The 15272-nt window shown below is 38.6% G+C and overlaps 1 protein-coding gene across 6 annotated transcripts in view; it reads right to left on the reverse strand.

Moving 5' to 3' along the window:
- HERC6 (HECT and RLD domain containing E3 ubiquitin protein ligase family member 6) overlaps nt 1-15272 on the reverse strand; it is a 124341-nt gene that overhangs the window by 18245 nt on the left and 90824 nt on the right. For all 6 annotated transcript variants that reach the window (XM_072754952.1, XM_072754949.1, XM_072754950.1 and 3 more), the window contains 5 exons: nt 15077-15195; nt 13893-13952; nt 11717-11810; nt 7720-7909; nt 3448-3602 (listed from right to left, as the gene is read on the reverse strand). In XM_072754952.1, the coding sequence (XP_072611053.1) occupies nt 3448-3602; nt 7720-7909; nt 11717-11810; nt 13893-13952; nt 15077-15195 (618 nt within the window). The remainder of the gene's footprint in view (nt 1-3447; nt 3603-7719; nt 7910-11716; nt 11811-13892; nt 13953-15076; nt 15196-15272) is intronic.

The raw sequence follows: 15272 nt of genomic DNA on the forward strand, positions 1-15272 counted from the left end.
CTCTCTCTGTCTCTAATAGAATTTTTTTTAAAAAAATCTTAAAAAAAAAAAAAAAGGCAAAGAACCATTATAAGGAATGAAAAATGGGATAAACCTACAAGTTTTGATGTATGCTTTTTCTTAATGAAAGAAGTACATTACAAAACATCTTCAGGGGTACCTCAGTGGCTCAGTGGTTGAGTGCCTGCCTTTGGCTCGGGTCATGATCCCGGGAGCCTGGGATCGAGTCCCACATTGGGCTCCCACAGGGAGCCTGGTTCTCCCTCTGCCTATGTCTCTCCCTCTCTCTCTCTGTGTCTCTCATGAATAAATAAATAAAATCTTAGAAAAAAAAACCCTTCAGCTCTCATAAAATTTCTCACTTTTAAAATTTCCAATTGTTTTCTGCCAAACATTTTTCTTTCATACATTACTTTAAAAAAATGTCTGACTTCTCATGATTCTTTGTCTTCAACTGGCCATTCACAATAGCATCAGAAATGAAATGCTTAGGAATAAATTTAACCAAGGATGTGAAAGACCTGAACATAGAAAACAATAAAACTTCTTTTAAAAGGTTTATTTATTTATTTATTTATTTATTTATTTATTTATTTATAGAACATGTGTGTGTAGATGAGAAGAGGGACAGAGAGAATCTCAAGCAGACTCCCTGCTGAGTGTGGAGCCTGATGTAGGACTTGATCTCAAGATCCTGACATCATGACCTGAGCCAAAATTAAGAGTTGGACACTCAACCAGCTGAACCACTCAGGCACCTTGAAAACTGTAAGACTTGGGGATCCCTGGGTGGCTCAGCAGTTTGGTGCCTGCCTTTGGCTCAGGCTGTGATCCTGGAGACTGGGGATCGAGTCCCATATCAGGCCTCCGGCATGGAGCCTGCTTCTCCCTCTGCCTGTGTCTCTGCCTCTCTCTCTGTCTTTCATGAATAAATAAATAAAATCTTAAAAAAAAAAAAAAAACTGTAAGACCTTGGTGAAAGAAATTGAAGAAAATACAAATAAATGGAAAGATACCCTGTGTTCATAGATCAGAACTAGTATTATTAAAAATGTCCATAGCACCGCACCTATCTATAGCCTAAATGCAAGCCCTCTCCAAATTCCAAAGGCATTTTTCACAGATACAGGAAAAGCAATCCTAAAATTTGTATGGAACGACTAGACTCTGAATAACCAAAGCAATCCTGAGAAAGAAGAACAAAGCTGGAGGCCTCACAATTCCAGATTTACAACAATACTATAAAACTATAGTAATCAAAATGGTATGGTACTAGAATAAAAATAGACACATAGACCAATGGAACATAATCAAGAGACCAAAAATAAACCTTTACCCGATCAACTAACATTTGACAAAGAACCCAAGAATACTTAATGGGGAAAGGAAAGTCTCTTCACAAAATGTTGGGACAACTGGATGACCGTTTGCTTAAGAATGAAATTGAAACCATATCATATACCACTCAGAAAATTTAACTTGAGATGGATTAAAAACTTATACATAAGGACAGCCCCGGTGGCACAGTGGTTTAGCGCCGCCTGCAGCCCGGGGTGTGATCCTGGAGACCCAGGATCGAGTCCCACGTCGGGCTCCCTGCATGGAGCCTGCTTCTCCCTCTGCCTGTGTCTCTGCCTCTCTCTCTCTCAATCTGAATAAATAAATAAGTAAATCTTTAAAAAAGAAACTTATACATAAGACCTAAAACTGTAAAATTAAAAGAAAACGGGGAAAACCTCCTTGACATTGGTCTTGGCAATGACTTTTTTCGATATGACAACCAAAGCAGAAGCAACAAAACAAAAGTAAGTAAGTTGGACTACTAAAAACTAAACTAAACTACAAAGTTTCTGCAGGCAAAAGAAACAATAATAAAATGAAAATGCAACCAATGAAATGGGAGAAAATATTTGCAAATCATATATTAGATAAGGAATTAATATCTAAAATATATAAAGAACACATGCCACTGAGCAAACAAAACAAAACAAAACCATCTGATTTAAAAATGGGCAGAGGAACTGAATAGATGTTTTTCCACAGAAGATGTATAGATAGCCAACAGGTACATGAAAAGATGCTTAACATCCTTGATCATCAAGGAAATGCAACCCAAAGCTACACAATGAGATATCCCCTTGTACTTATTAAAATCACTGTCATCAGAAAGACAAGAGGTACGTGTTGGCAAAGTTGTAAAGAAAAGGGAACCCTTTACACTGCAGGCAGGGATATTAATTAGTGCAGCCACTCTGGAAAACAGTGTGGATATTCCTCAAAACATTAAAAATAGAACCACCATATGATCCAGCAATCCCACTTCTGGGTATATTAAAAAAATATTCATCTGAATAAATATATTCATTTCAAAGGAAATAAAATCATTGTCTCAACAGGATATCTGCACCCCCATGTTTAATGTGGCATTTTTTACAAAATCCAAGACAGTAAAACAACTTCATTCATTTATCCTGGATGGATGAGTGGATGAAGAAGATGTATATATACATTAAATATTATTCAGCCATAAGAAAGAAGGAAATCCTGCCATTTGTGACAACATGGGGGGATCTGGAAGACATTATTTAAGTGAAATAAGTCAGAGAAAGAAATACAGGTATATGTGAGCTGAACTCAGAAATAGAAAGTGGAAACAGAAAGTAGAATGGCAGTTGTCAGGGGGTAGAGGAAATGGGAAGATTTTGGTCAAAGGCTACAAACTTCCAGTTATAAAATGAATAAATATTTTAAATAAGTATATCAAAGCAATATGTTGTACACCTTGAACTCTCACAATGTTATATGTCAGTTATGTCTCAATAAAGCTAGGTAAAAAGAAATATACTACTTTAGAAATATTGGTGCATTAGTCCTTCTGAAAAACACTAACTTTTATACATAATATTTTCTCTTGTTGGGATTGATATTTTGTGATGAAATTTTTTTGATTGTCATATAGCAATTTATATTTATAAAATCATCTTATATTAGCTAATTATTTTTAATTGAACAATACCAATTTAATTCTGCTCTTTTATTTAAAGTATTCTGGCTCCTCCCTATCTCCCATAATCATTAGGTTTATTAGTAGCCTAACTTTAAGTTACTTCTAAATTACTGCCTTTAAATTACTTCTAAATTATGTTAATACTCTACAGAAAATGCTGAATCATTCTCATTTTTGAGTATTTGAGCATCTAATATATATATAATATGTAATATAGGCTATATAAACTATGTAATATTGTAAAATATGTAATATATAAAACATGTAATGTATTATGACTAGAGTCTAGCCAATAAGCAAAACAAGCAAAATTTTGAATTGCAAAGGACTGAATAAAACATTTTCTTTCTATTTTTGAAACAAAACAAAAGAAGACTCCATTTTGCAAAGACGTAAGGGACTTAATTGAGTAAAATGGTATATATATCTCTTCACTTTACCTTATGCACTTCTTTCATCATTCCTAGAAGAGCTTTAAGATTGCAGTGACTCTGATTGGTTTGAGTCCAGTGATGGAGTTGAGAGATGATGGCAGTTTTAAGCATCTGGACCAGTGTGTTGAGAGAAGATTCTTGCAAAGATGCCCAACACTGTTCTGAGGGGTATAAAATCACTAGGACAAACATGCATCCTCCAAAAAAATCCCATAGTTTCTACTGGGTTCTTTAATGTATGAAATAGATAATAGTTTCCATTTCTGATGGCAAAACTCATAAAATATCTTAGGATATCATCCTAGACATTTATTACTCACAGATGTGGAAAAAAAAAAAAGTTTTTCCCTGATTAAGTATCATTGGAATTAAAGTTCAAATTTAGGGCAGTCCAGGTGGTTCAGCGGTTTTGTGCTTGCTGCCTTCAGCCCAGGGCCTGATCCTGGAGAACTGGGATCGAGTCCCATGTCAGGCTCCCTGCATGGAGCCTGCTTTTCCCTCTGCCTGTGTCTCTGCCTCTCTTGCTCTCTCTCTCTCTCTCTCTCTCTCTCTCTCTGTGTCTCTCATGAATAAATAAATAAAATCTTTAAAAATAAATAAATAAATAAATATTCAAATTTAGGATTCTTAGAAATTTGCTAATAGCTTATATTAATATTTGACTACTAGATTTCATGATTTTTGAACTGAAAATTCTAGAGAGCATCTAAAAATCTGAAAGCACACATAAGAATATATACACACACATACACACATATAATGTCACCAAGGACATTTTTGATCTGAAAAAATGCAATATTAGCTATGTTTTCAGACATTATGAACTGTTGGTATATATGGATATATTTTTTAATTAACTCAATAACAATATAATATTACTTATCTCCAACTTGGATTTTTGTATCTTAATTCTCAGAAAACAAACCTATCAAATGTTAAAATAGCTAATATAATTAAAATACTATGACCCAGATACAGGAAAGACAGATATATATCTTAGAGATTCCATAAAAGGACTCAAATAAATACACATGATACTTGAGTATATGATAAAGGTGGCACTGCATATTGATGGGAATGAGACATCATTGAATAAATGTGTAGGGACAACTGAAAATTGATTCAGAAAAATTTTAATCAAGATAAGCTCCATATGGATTAAGGGATCTTTTTTTAAAAGATTTATTTACTTGACAGAGAGAGAACACAAGCAGGGGTAGCATCAGGCAGAGGGAGAGGGAGAAGCAGGCTCCCCATGGAGCAGGAGGCACCAAAGCGGGGCTTGATCTCAGGACCCCAGAATCATGACCTGAGCCAAAGGCAGACACTTAATAAACTGAGCCACCCAGGCGCCCCATGGATCAAAGATTTGAACATAAAAATGAAATAAAAATTCTAGTACGAACAGGCTTCCTGGCTACCTCAGTCAGTAGAGCATGTTACTCTTGATCTCAGGGTCATGAGTTCAAGCCCCATGATGGGCATTGAGCCTTCTTTAAAAAGAAAAGGGGGATACCTGACTGGCTCAATTGGAAGAGCATGTGACTCTTGATTTTGGGGTTGTGAGTTCAAGCCCCATATCAGGTATATATTACCTAAATAAGTAAAACTTAAAAAAAATTCTAATAGTAGTATGGGAATTTTTATTTTTTTAATTTCAGAGTAGACTTTTTGGAGTACGATCTAAACATAGAAACCATAAAAGAAAATGTTCATATACTAGACTTCATAAAAATGTTTTAAAGAAACAAACGTTTTTGTTGGTTTTGTTTTTTTAAAAAAAATATTTATTTATTTATTTGAGAGAGAGAGAGTGAGAGAGTGCATGCCAGCAGGGAGACAGGCAAAGGAAGAGGGAAAGAATCCCAATCAGACTCCCTGCTGAGCATGAAGCCTGGCACAGAGCTTGATCTCAGAACCCTAAGATCATGACCCAAACCAAAACCAAGAGTCAGACATTCAACTGACTGAGCCACCTTTGTACCCCTTCATAAAAATGTTTTAAGGTAATTGTGCATTCAAAAATACCACAAAGCGGGATCCCCAGATGGCTCAGTGGTTGAGCACCTGCCTTCAGCCCAGGGCATGATCCTGGAGACCGGAGATCAAGTCCCACATCGGGCTCCCTGCATGGAGCCTGCTTCTCCCTCTGCCTGCATCTCTGCCTCTCTCTCTCTCTCTCTCTCTCTCTGTGTGTCTCTCATGAATAAATAAATAAGATCTTAAAAAAAAAATACCACAAAGTAAGAAAAAAAAACAGAGAAAAAGGATTTATAGCTCATTTTTAAAAGATTTTCTTTATTTGAGACAGAGAGAACGAGCAAAGGGAGGGGCAGAAGGAAAAACAGATTCCCTGCTGTGCACTGAACCTGACACAGGGCTTGATCCCAGGATCCTGAGACCATGACCCAAACTAAAGGCAGACACTTAACTAACTGAGCCACCCAGGCACCCCAGATTTGTAACTCATATTATTGATAAAGAATTAATTGGCTTCATCGTTTAAAAGCTCCTAAATAAAAAAGAAAAACACTAATCACACATGGGAAAATGGGTTTATAAGGAAAAACTGATAGTTCCCAGAATATGATATACAATGGAATTGAGATACAGAAAGACCAGCACAATCTTATTCATAATGAGAAAATTAAAATTGATATTAAGAGATTCTTTTCTTAATGGCAAATACCAAAGTTTGATAATACTGTAGAAAAATGTGTGGGCTGATGCTGTCATATTTGTTGATGAAGTGTAAACTGGTACATCCTCTGTCAGGGCTATCATTTTGCATTGCATGCAATTTACTTAGACTATCACGTGAATGGTAACCACTTAAAGTTGTGTCATTTGCCAAAATTTCTCAAAATTTTAAATGCACATATAATTTGATCCAGTAATTGTGCTTTCTGGAATTTTCCTTGTCTGTGCAAATTTATACACATATAAAGAAATGCCTGTTAACACTATTATAATAGCAAAAATTTAGAGACAGCTACTTATACTATATCCTCCCGATAGAATACTAATAAGCCATTAAATAGAACCAGGCAGTTCCTATAATAGAACAAACATATCTTTATGATATACCACTGAGTGGGAAAAAACAAGGTATCAAAAAATGTGAATGGTGTGCTACCATTAAAAAAAGAAAATATATTTCTCTATTTTTTAATACATATCTTTCAAAGTTTACACACAAAAAACTATTTTCTATAACTGCTTTCTGGGAGAGGGACTGAGTGGCTTATATTTCACTGTATATACCCTTTGTACCTTTTTTTTTTTTTTTTTTTTTTCCCTTTGTACCTTTTTAAGCTTTGGAGCTTGAACATTAGCTTAAAATTGTAAAAGGACATCCCATAATATTGAATAAAATCAGTAAGAACACAAAATTTAACATTTGCTTTTCATCACTGATTTGTTGGGGAGGAAAATTTTCCGCTATCCTTCAAGTTTCTTTTAGCTGGTCTAAGAATTGAATTGATATGAGACAGATTACAGAAAATCAAATTTAATTTTGTATGTGTGAGGGCTCTGTAAGTGTATGAGGCCCACAGGCAGTCTGGCAATTGAGGCTTATATGCCATGCAGAGTTAAGGAGAGGAGGGTAGGAGTCTGAGTCTTCAAAAAGAAGGAAGACACCTCACAGGAAGATGAAAAAGAGTAAATGTTTGGTAAACAAATGTTTACCAAAACATTTGGTAATTCTGGGCCATTCAGAAACAATGGATACATAGAGGAATTTTAACAGACTTTGCTAATCTCCTCCCTGTCTACCATACCTAGTTCATATTATATTATAGGTACCCTTGGTGATAGCTCCCTTCTTGGAGCAAGTCTTATATCTTAATTCTTTTAGGCAGTTAGAGGGAAAGTCAGAGTTTCTTCCTGAGCCTTCTGTTTCTTAAAAATAGTCTAGAAAAATCCACATGATAAAGAGACACATTTTGGAGTGGCAAATTTTGCTTCCCTGAAGGTGAAAATACTTCAAGTTTTAAAACAGGAACAAGAAGTTTTAAAGTGTGGATTTATCTTGACTGGATTCTCTATGGTCATTAAACCCTGATATCAAAGCCATGTCCAAGTCTAAGAGTTACACATACTTTGTGTAATAATAATGATTATAATAAGATTAGGTTAATCTTTTCAAACATTCACCTACGACATATCCAAACATATGTGTATTTTTAAATCCTCTATCCAAAATTTGCTCCAACTTTTACTTTAGTGATTCTTTATTAAGAGTACAGATAAAGTGATAAAAGTAATCAAACTTACTCAGGATCTGTGAAGATTGGTCTCTCATCTTACAAACAGCTTCTGCAAATGGAACCACCAGATCCATCCAGTTCCTAGAATCATGCATCACTGGACATTCTGGGAGCAGAAGGAAAACTAATAATGCTTCTCGGTGTAAAGAACGACATGGAAGAGCTCTGAGCAGATTATCCTTGAGACATGTAGTTATCTGCAGTTGAAAGGATCAGGAAGGCCCAGCATATATTAGATACAGACTATAGTGAAAACCAAGCTATGGGCCTAGGGGTTTTGTTCCACAGTTTTCCAATGGAATAATCATTAGTTTTTCTCAAACCTATTGTTCAAACTCCATCACTCCTTACATCCCAAATGCCCCTAAAGTATTATGTGAGAGCCATCCTCCCTATTTTATATTGGGGTGCATGAAGGAAATAAAGTGAAATCATATGTGCAGGTACATACTGTGTGAATCGTGGAGGTCACTCAATTAGATACTGACAGATGAAGGATCCATACCCAGATCTATCTGACTTAAAATCTAACATGGCAGAGATAATGCCATATGTTCACCTCACCAATCCTGTTTCAATTTCAAGATGGCATTTCCAGCCTACCCTGCAGTTACGTAGGGCCATATGACTGAATTCTGGCTAACAGTATATGGGTGAAGGTGATATATATCACTTCCAGGCATGACCCCTGAAACCTCTCATGGAACCTTCTATACTCTTTCCTTATCCACCAACCAAATACAAGAGATCTGGAGGATTTCATGGCTCCAGTGCTTAGGATTCCAGACAGAAGGAGCCCAAATCACTCCTCAGTGAACCTGTACAGAGGTGGGAAGTTTAGCAGAATATGCCATTCTGGCATGAGGATTATTTTGAGCTGAAGGCAAATGAGAAAAAGCAGATAAATAAAATCTTAAAAAAAAAAAAAATTTCCTTACTCCCTACAGCCCATTGACAAATCTTTAAAACAGGCAGAGTGACCTTCCTCTAGGGACTCAATTGCCTTGATGTTAATACTTTGCTAAGGGCAAAAGACAATCTTAGGCCAACCCTCAGGATCCTGTAAATCTACTTTTAATATATAAAAATTGCTTTAGAAATTTCCTTTATCTCTAAACCCCCCAAGATATGTGTTGGTAGATACGTGTTGGCAGTCTTCCCCAAGCATATGACCCACTGATACACAACTGGAGGGTCTCATGACTAAGATTCTATTAGATGGTAATAAATGACCTTTTCCTAACAATAGCTAGCTTCCTAAAGGACGTGAAAACCTTGCTACCAAATTCCTTAGAGACTTAACGCTCTTCCTAACCCCCTCCCAACTTGAAAGTATATGATGGGCCACTCCTTAGAACCCCAGTGCCGCTCTTTCTGCCCATGGGTTCTGTCCCTGTGCTTTAATAAAACCACCTTTTTTGCACCAAAGACAGCTCAAAAATTCTTTCTTGGCCACTGGTTTCAAACCCTAACATCTTTTCCTACATCAACAACTACTATTCTTTTTCATCTTGAAACTAAAAATTTTATATCTACTACATGTTAAAGAACACTCCCCTTTTCCCTTCAAAATGTAAGGACCTCAAATGGTATAAAGATGACTTTAGGGGCACTTGGGTGGCTTAGTCAATTAAGTATCTACCTTTGGCTCAGGTCTTGATCTCAGGGTCCTGGGATTGAGGCCCTGTGTCAGGCTCCCTGCTCAGCAGAGAGTCTGCTTCTCCTGGTCCTTCTGCCCCTCATGCCCTCCCCCTGCTCATGTTCTCTCTCTGGCAAATAAAATCTTAAAAAAAAAAAAAAAAAAGACTTTAAACCAAAGGCACGTGTGATACAGCTGACACAGAAAGAAGCCTTCAGATCTTCCCTTATCTGACTAAAGGCAGGGCCTTCCAAGAGTAAGGCAGCCATAAATCCCCCTGGAGGGCAAATTTCACTGCCAGGAAAAGATCAGCCACTTGCCCTTGGATGAGAAATCATGTAAACAAACATTAGCACAAGCCATCATACCTTCCATTTGGCCTCCGTACAGCCTATGTGTCTCCCTAAAAAGTCTATTTATTTTCTCTTGGAAACCTCTTCTCTTCCATTCCCTTTTCCCTATTAATTGGTATAGAAGCCCTCGACCCAGGATGCCTGGGGCTCAGCGGTTGGGCGTCTGCCTTTGGCTCAGGGCGTGATCCTGGTCTGGGGATCCAGTCCCACATCAGGCTCCCTGGGAGAAGCTGCTTCTCCCTCGGTCTCTGCCCTCTCTCTGTGTCTCTCATGAATAAATAAAATCTTAATGAAAAAAAAGAAGCCCTCGACCCTAGCTCTTCGCGGAGCCTCTTCATCTGAACGCTCCCCGCAAGCACAGGAATAAAACTTGTGTTCTCTTCTCTTGTTAACCAGCCTATTGAAGTTTGCCGGCCCCCAAACACATCAACCTGAGTTGGTAGAGGGAAAGTTTTCCCACACGTCCCAGAATCGCAAAATACTAATCTGGAATAGACCTTAAAAGAGAAACTGAATAAATGAGGAGCCCAATAAAAAAGGTACAGAGGGGATCCCCGGATGGCTCAGCGGTTTAGCGCCACCTTCAGCCCAGGGAGTGATCCTGGAGACCCAGGATCAAGTCCCACATCGGGCTCCCTGCTTGGAGCCTGCTTCTCCCTCTGCCTGTGTCTTTGCCTCTCTCTCTGTGTGTCTCTCATGAAAAAATAAATAAAGTCTTTAAAAAAAAAAAAGGTAAGGAAAATGTGACCCAGGGACACCTGGTGGTTCAGTAGTTGAGAGTCGGCCTTTGGCTCGGGTCCTGAGATGGAGTCCTGCATCAGGACTTCTCCCTCTAAGTCTCTGCCTCTCTCTTTGTCTCTCATGAATAAATAAATACAATCTTAAAGAAAATGTAACCCAAAGAGGATAAGGGATGAGTAGAAGATTCATCTCAACTAGATTTGACATGGATCTCAAAAGAGAGAACCACCTTTCCATTTCCCCAGTCCAGGTGAAGTTTATCTTGCTTCCAAAACAAGGCAGGAAACCACAAATGTTGGAGAGGATGCAGAGAAAAGGGAACCCTTTTACACAGTTGGTGGGAATGTGAACTGGTGCAGCCACTCTGGAAAACTGTGTGGAGGTTCCTCAAAGAGTTAAAAAGAGACCTGCCCTACGACCCAGCAATTGCACTGTTGGGGATTTACCCCAAAGATACAGATGCAATGAAACGTCGGGACACCTGCACCCTGATGTTTCTAGCAGCAATGTCCACAATAGCCAAACTGTGGAAGGAGCCTCGGTGTCCATCAAAAGATGAATGGATAAAGAAGATGTGGTTTATGTATACAATGGAATATTCCTCAGCCATTAGAAACGACAAATACCCACCATTTGCTTCAATGTGGAGGGAACTGGAGGGTATTATGCTGAGTGAAATAAGTCAATCGGAGAAGGACAAACATTATATGGTCTCATTCATTTGGGGAATAAAAAAATAGTGAAAGGGAATAAAGGGGAAAGGAGGAAAAATGGGTGGGAAATATCAGAAAGGGAGACAGAACATGAAGACTCCTAACTCTGGGAAATGAACTAGGGGTGCTGGAAGGGGAGGAGGGCGGGGGGTGGGGGTGAATGGGTGACGGGCACTGAGGGGGGCACTTGACAGGATGAGCACTGGGTGTTATTCTGTATGTTGGCAAATTGAACACCAATAAAAAATAAATTTATTATTAAAAAACAAAACAGAACTAGTGCTATTTTCATATATATGCGAATGGTTATTTACCTCTCATTGTTTTTTCATACTGAAAAGAAAAACTCTATATTTAATGTACATTTACACGTGATTTAAAAAGTTCCAGCATCTAATACAGTGTCTAGAATATAATGACCTCATCATGAACACTAGCCCTCTCCACTATCACACACAGTCCCTCTGACACAACTTCCAACAAAATTAAACTGCAGTCATATTGGATCCTGTAAAGAAATTCTATTGCTCTACTTGTCAAGTAAAAATTGGCCATTACCACAAAAGAAATCCATTGTGTTTTTGTTAACTTCTCGAAGGTATCTCTTGCCTTTTCTAAGTCCACATCAATGGAAGTCGTTTCTGCAGATTCTCTTTGGATACAAGAGATGTAAAAAAGAACAAACAAAACAACACATAAACAGATGGAAAAGAATATTTCTATACTCCATACATGTTTATTGTTTTATTAGTTAGCCGATATAAACTTTTTTCTTACAGCTTGCCCCTGAAGAAACCCCCCCTGTAAGTAGGATCAGCCCTAATCCAGAGGCAGCCCATCCAGGTGCCTTCCTGAAGTTTTAGCAACAAAAAGCATTCTGTTTGTGATAAGAAAACCATTTCCCCCCCACACGCTGATTGGAATGTCCCTGAATAGGTTCATGTTGACCTTCTGAGAAATCAACCTGGATGCTATGCGACTCCCGCGGTTCTTTTGTCTTTAAGCGGTTTTTTTTTCTTTTACCTTTAAAAGATGCCTGTAATTCCTAATCGGGGCTCTCTTCCTCCTCGAGGCGGAGAGCCCGTTTGCGCAAACGTTCAATAAACCCTCTTGCTAATTGCATCTGCCTGTCTGGGGTCTGAGTCTCTGGGGCGTCCACCGGGACACGTTGGCACCCGTGAGCCAGGGTCCAACACCCCCTTTCGAAATAATCAATTTACTTGGCACAAAAAAAAATTTTTTTTAAAGCTTATATCCTCCTAAAAGAGAGTAGGTAACAGCTTATTATCTCTAAAGTAGCTACAAGTTGTGGGCTGCAATAATAGCAAAATTTTGTGTGCGGTATCTGAGAACTGAAACTACTCCCCCACCCGCCCCCACACCTTACCATCTACATCTACATTACTTTAGGATTCCACTGTTTCATTAGCATGGCTTCACTATTCCAAGAGACCCTAGCCCAGGCAAATGGTTTGATTGTTCATTATAGGGACTTTTTTTTTTTAAAGATTGATTTTTTTTTTTTAAGATTTTATTTATTCATGAGACACACAGAGAGAGAGAGGGATGCAGAGACACAGGCAGAGGGAGAAGCAGGGCAGAGGGAGAAGCAGGGTCCATGCAGCCTGCCGTGGGGTTCCAGGTCTCCAGGATCATGCCCTGGGCCGAAGGCAGGCGTCAAACCGCTGAACCATCCAGGGATCCCCATTATAAGGACTTCCTGAAAAGACTCATTAACTCCTCAATGGAAGGCGTTCACATATAGTTTATGCCCTAAGATTCTTTGAATTGCTTGCCTCAAAGTCATTGCCTTGCTGTTTCCAACTGTCCTGGATAATTGAATCCTTTCCAGATCCTAATCAAGCCCCCAGCCTTCCCCTCCCAAGTCAAAAGACTTGCCCTAAACCAACCTGCAAATTCTTGATAAATTCCAACTTGTCCTTCCCCTCAGTAACACTATCAAAGCTTTGTCTAAGTGTTGTGCTTTCCTGGGTTGTTTTGGTGATATCTGAAGAGACTGCATCTGTCAAGTGACTTGTCTTTATAAATGTTCTATCAAGAAATATTGTATGCTTACTGAATTAACTCATCAATAGTAAATATTTACCCGGGCTAAAATAGTTATGCAAGTGCTCCAACAAAGTATTGTAAATCTCTCCTTTGCAGTCTTTGGCATCTTAAGACCAAACCTTGAGGTTCATTACTCTTGGGAGGATACTTTTCCACTTTACAGAAATAATATTCTTAGCATGGAAAGTGTTATATATGCAATAAGGATTAGCCTGAGACTAGGGTAGGTAAGAAAGAGGGAAACATTGTATGGCAGAGTCCCTGTCCCTCAGTTTCACCTGGCAGGATGGCAAAAAGAAGAAAGCAAATGGGAGAGGAAGAAGGCAGAGGGAAGCAGTGTCTTATTTCTCTTCTCTCACCTTTGACTGGGATATGCTGGGGATGAACAGGGATGCTTTTGGGGACTCTAGAAAGACACTGCCTCATGGGCTGCCAGTGGGAAGCCACAGCAGTCAGCTTCCCTGTGTTTCTCTGGTTCTGAGGAGAGGCTGTTGGACTCAACAGCTCCTCCAGTCCCTTTGACGAGTGACGAAGAGTGTAGCTGGGTTAAGAACCAATGGAACAATTGGGGATTGCAGAGAGTCACCCTGCTTAACCGACTGAGCCACCCAGGTGCCCCAATCCCTAGTGTTTTAAAAGAAGGTAAATATCATGTAAAAATTACCTTTTCTTTAAAAAACTTGCAGTCAGACAAGCAGGAGATGAAAATATCATTGCAATTTCACTGTAAAAGTAACAACATATGTGTTAAGTCATAATGATGGGGAACAGGGCTAGCTGAGGACCCGGGCAGGGCCACACATTGACAAGTCCTTGAAACAGGCAGAGGGACTTCCTCTGGGGACTCAACTGCCTCCATGTTAATAGTTTGTCAAGGGCAAAAGGCAATCTTATCCTGACCCCCAGGATCCTGTAAGTCTACTTTAACATATAAAAATTCGTTTAGAAACTTCCTTTACCTTTACCCCCCTAAGATACCTGTTGGCAATCATCCCCCAAGCACATGGCCCACTGATATGCATCTGAAGGGTTTCATGACTAAAGTTTTATTAATAAGTGACTTTTTCTCAACAATAGCTAGCCCCCTCAAGGTCCTGGAAACCTTGTTTCCAAAATTCCTTAGAGAGTACGCTATCCCCAAACCCCTCCCAACTACCAGGTATATAATCAGTCACTTCTCACAGACCCTGGGCAGCAGCTCTTCCTGCCCACGGGTCCTGTCCCCGTGCCTTAATAAAACCACCCCTTTGCACCAAAGATGTCTCAAGAATTCTTTCTTGGTCATTGGCTCTGGACCTCACTTATATTCCAAAACTTCATCATAACTATAAAGCATGCCTCCTCTTATGTCTAGTTATATAACTGATGACATGCAATCATTAATGAAATAACTACTTTCCTACGAGTCTTCCAAATTCTGGATATACTTTGTGTTGATAAATCTCACCCAAATCCTTCATGGTTGATTATACTAAATCATGGATTTGAATAAAATCCATCCTTCTGAAAACAAAAATTTATGGAGCCCAGAGGATAAACTATTAAGATATTTTAAAAAAGGGTCTACTTTAATGAAGCCTTTGTGAGACACATGATTTTTTATTTATTCCTGCATTGCTCACACCTACTGAGGTTCCTGGGAATTGTATGTCCTCAATGTAGTTGTGTCAACTGAATGAATGAGGACATCAATGACTTTTTCAAACATCGAGACGTTAGGAGAAAATCATGATTAAAATGCAAATATCTTCATAGCAAAACCATACCCTCTGTCTTATATTTAGGATAAAATGACCTCATGATTTCAAAACAAATAAAAGTGATTTACAACTTATCAGACAGAGCTACCTCTTAGCCACTTCACATTCAGTGCGTTTTTTTGCTGCTATCCATTTTTCTGTCAAGGACTCGTTAATTTGGCTTATTCCTGGAAGGATTTTCCTGGGAACGTCTGTAGAACTGGTGTTCTTTAAGGAAGAAAAAAAAATGATCAGGAAAACATAACCACATGCTGAGTAATAACACAGCAAAGCTTGCAGCACAA

Source organism: Vulpes vulpes, chromosome 4 (genome assembly GCF_048418805.1).
Source record: "Vulpes vulpes isolate BD-2025 chromosome 4, VulVul3, whole genome shotgun sequence".
Classification (NCBI taxonomy): domain Eukaryota; kingdom Metazoa; phylum Chordata; class Mammalia; order Carnivora; family Canidae; genus Vulpes; species Vulpes vulpes.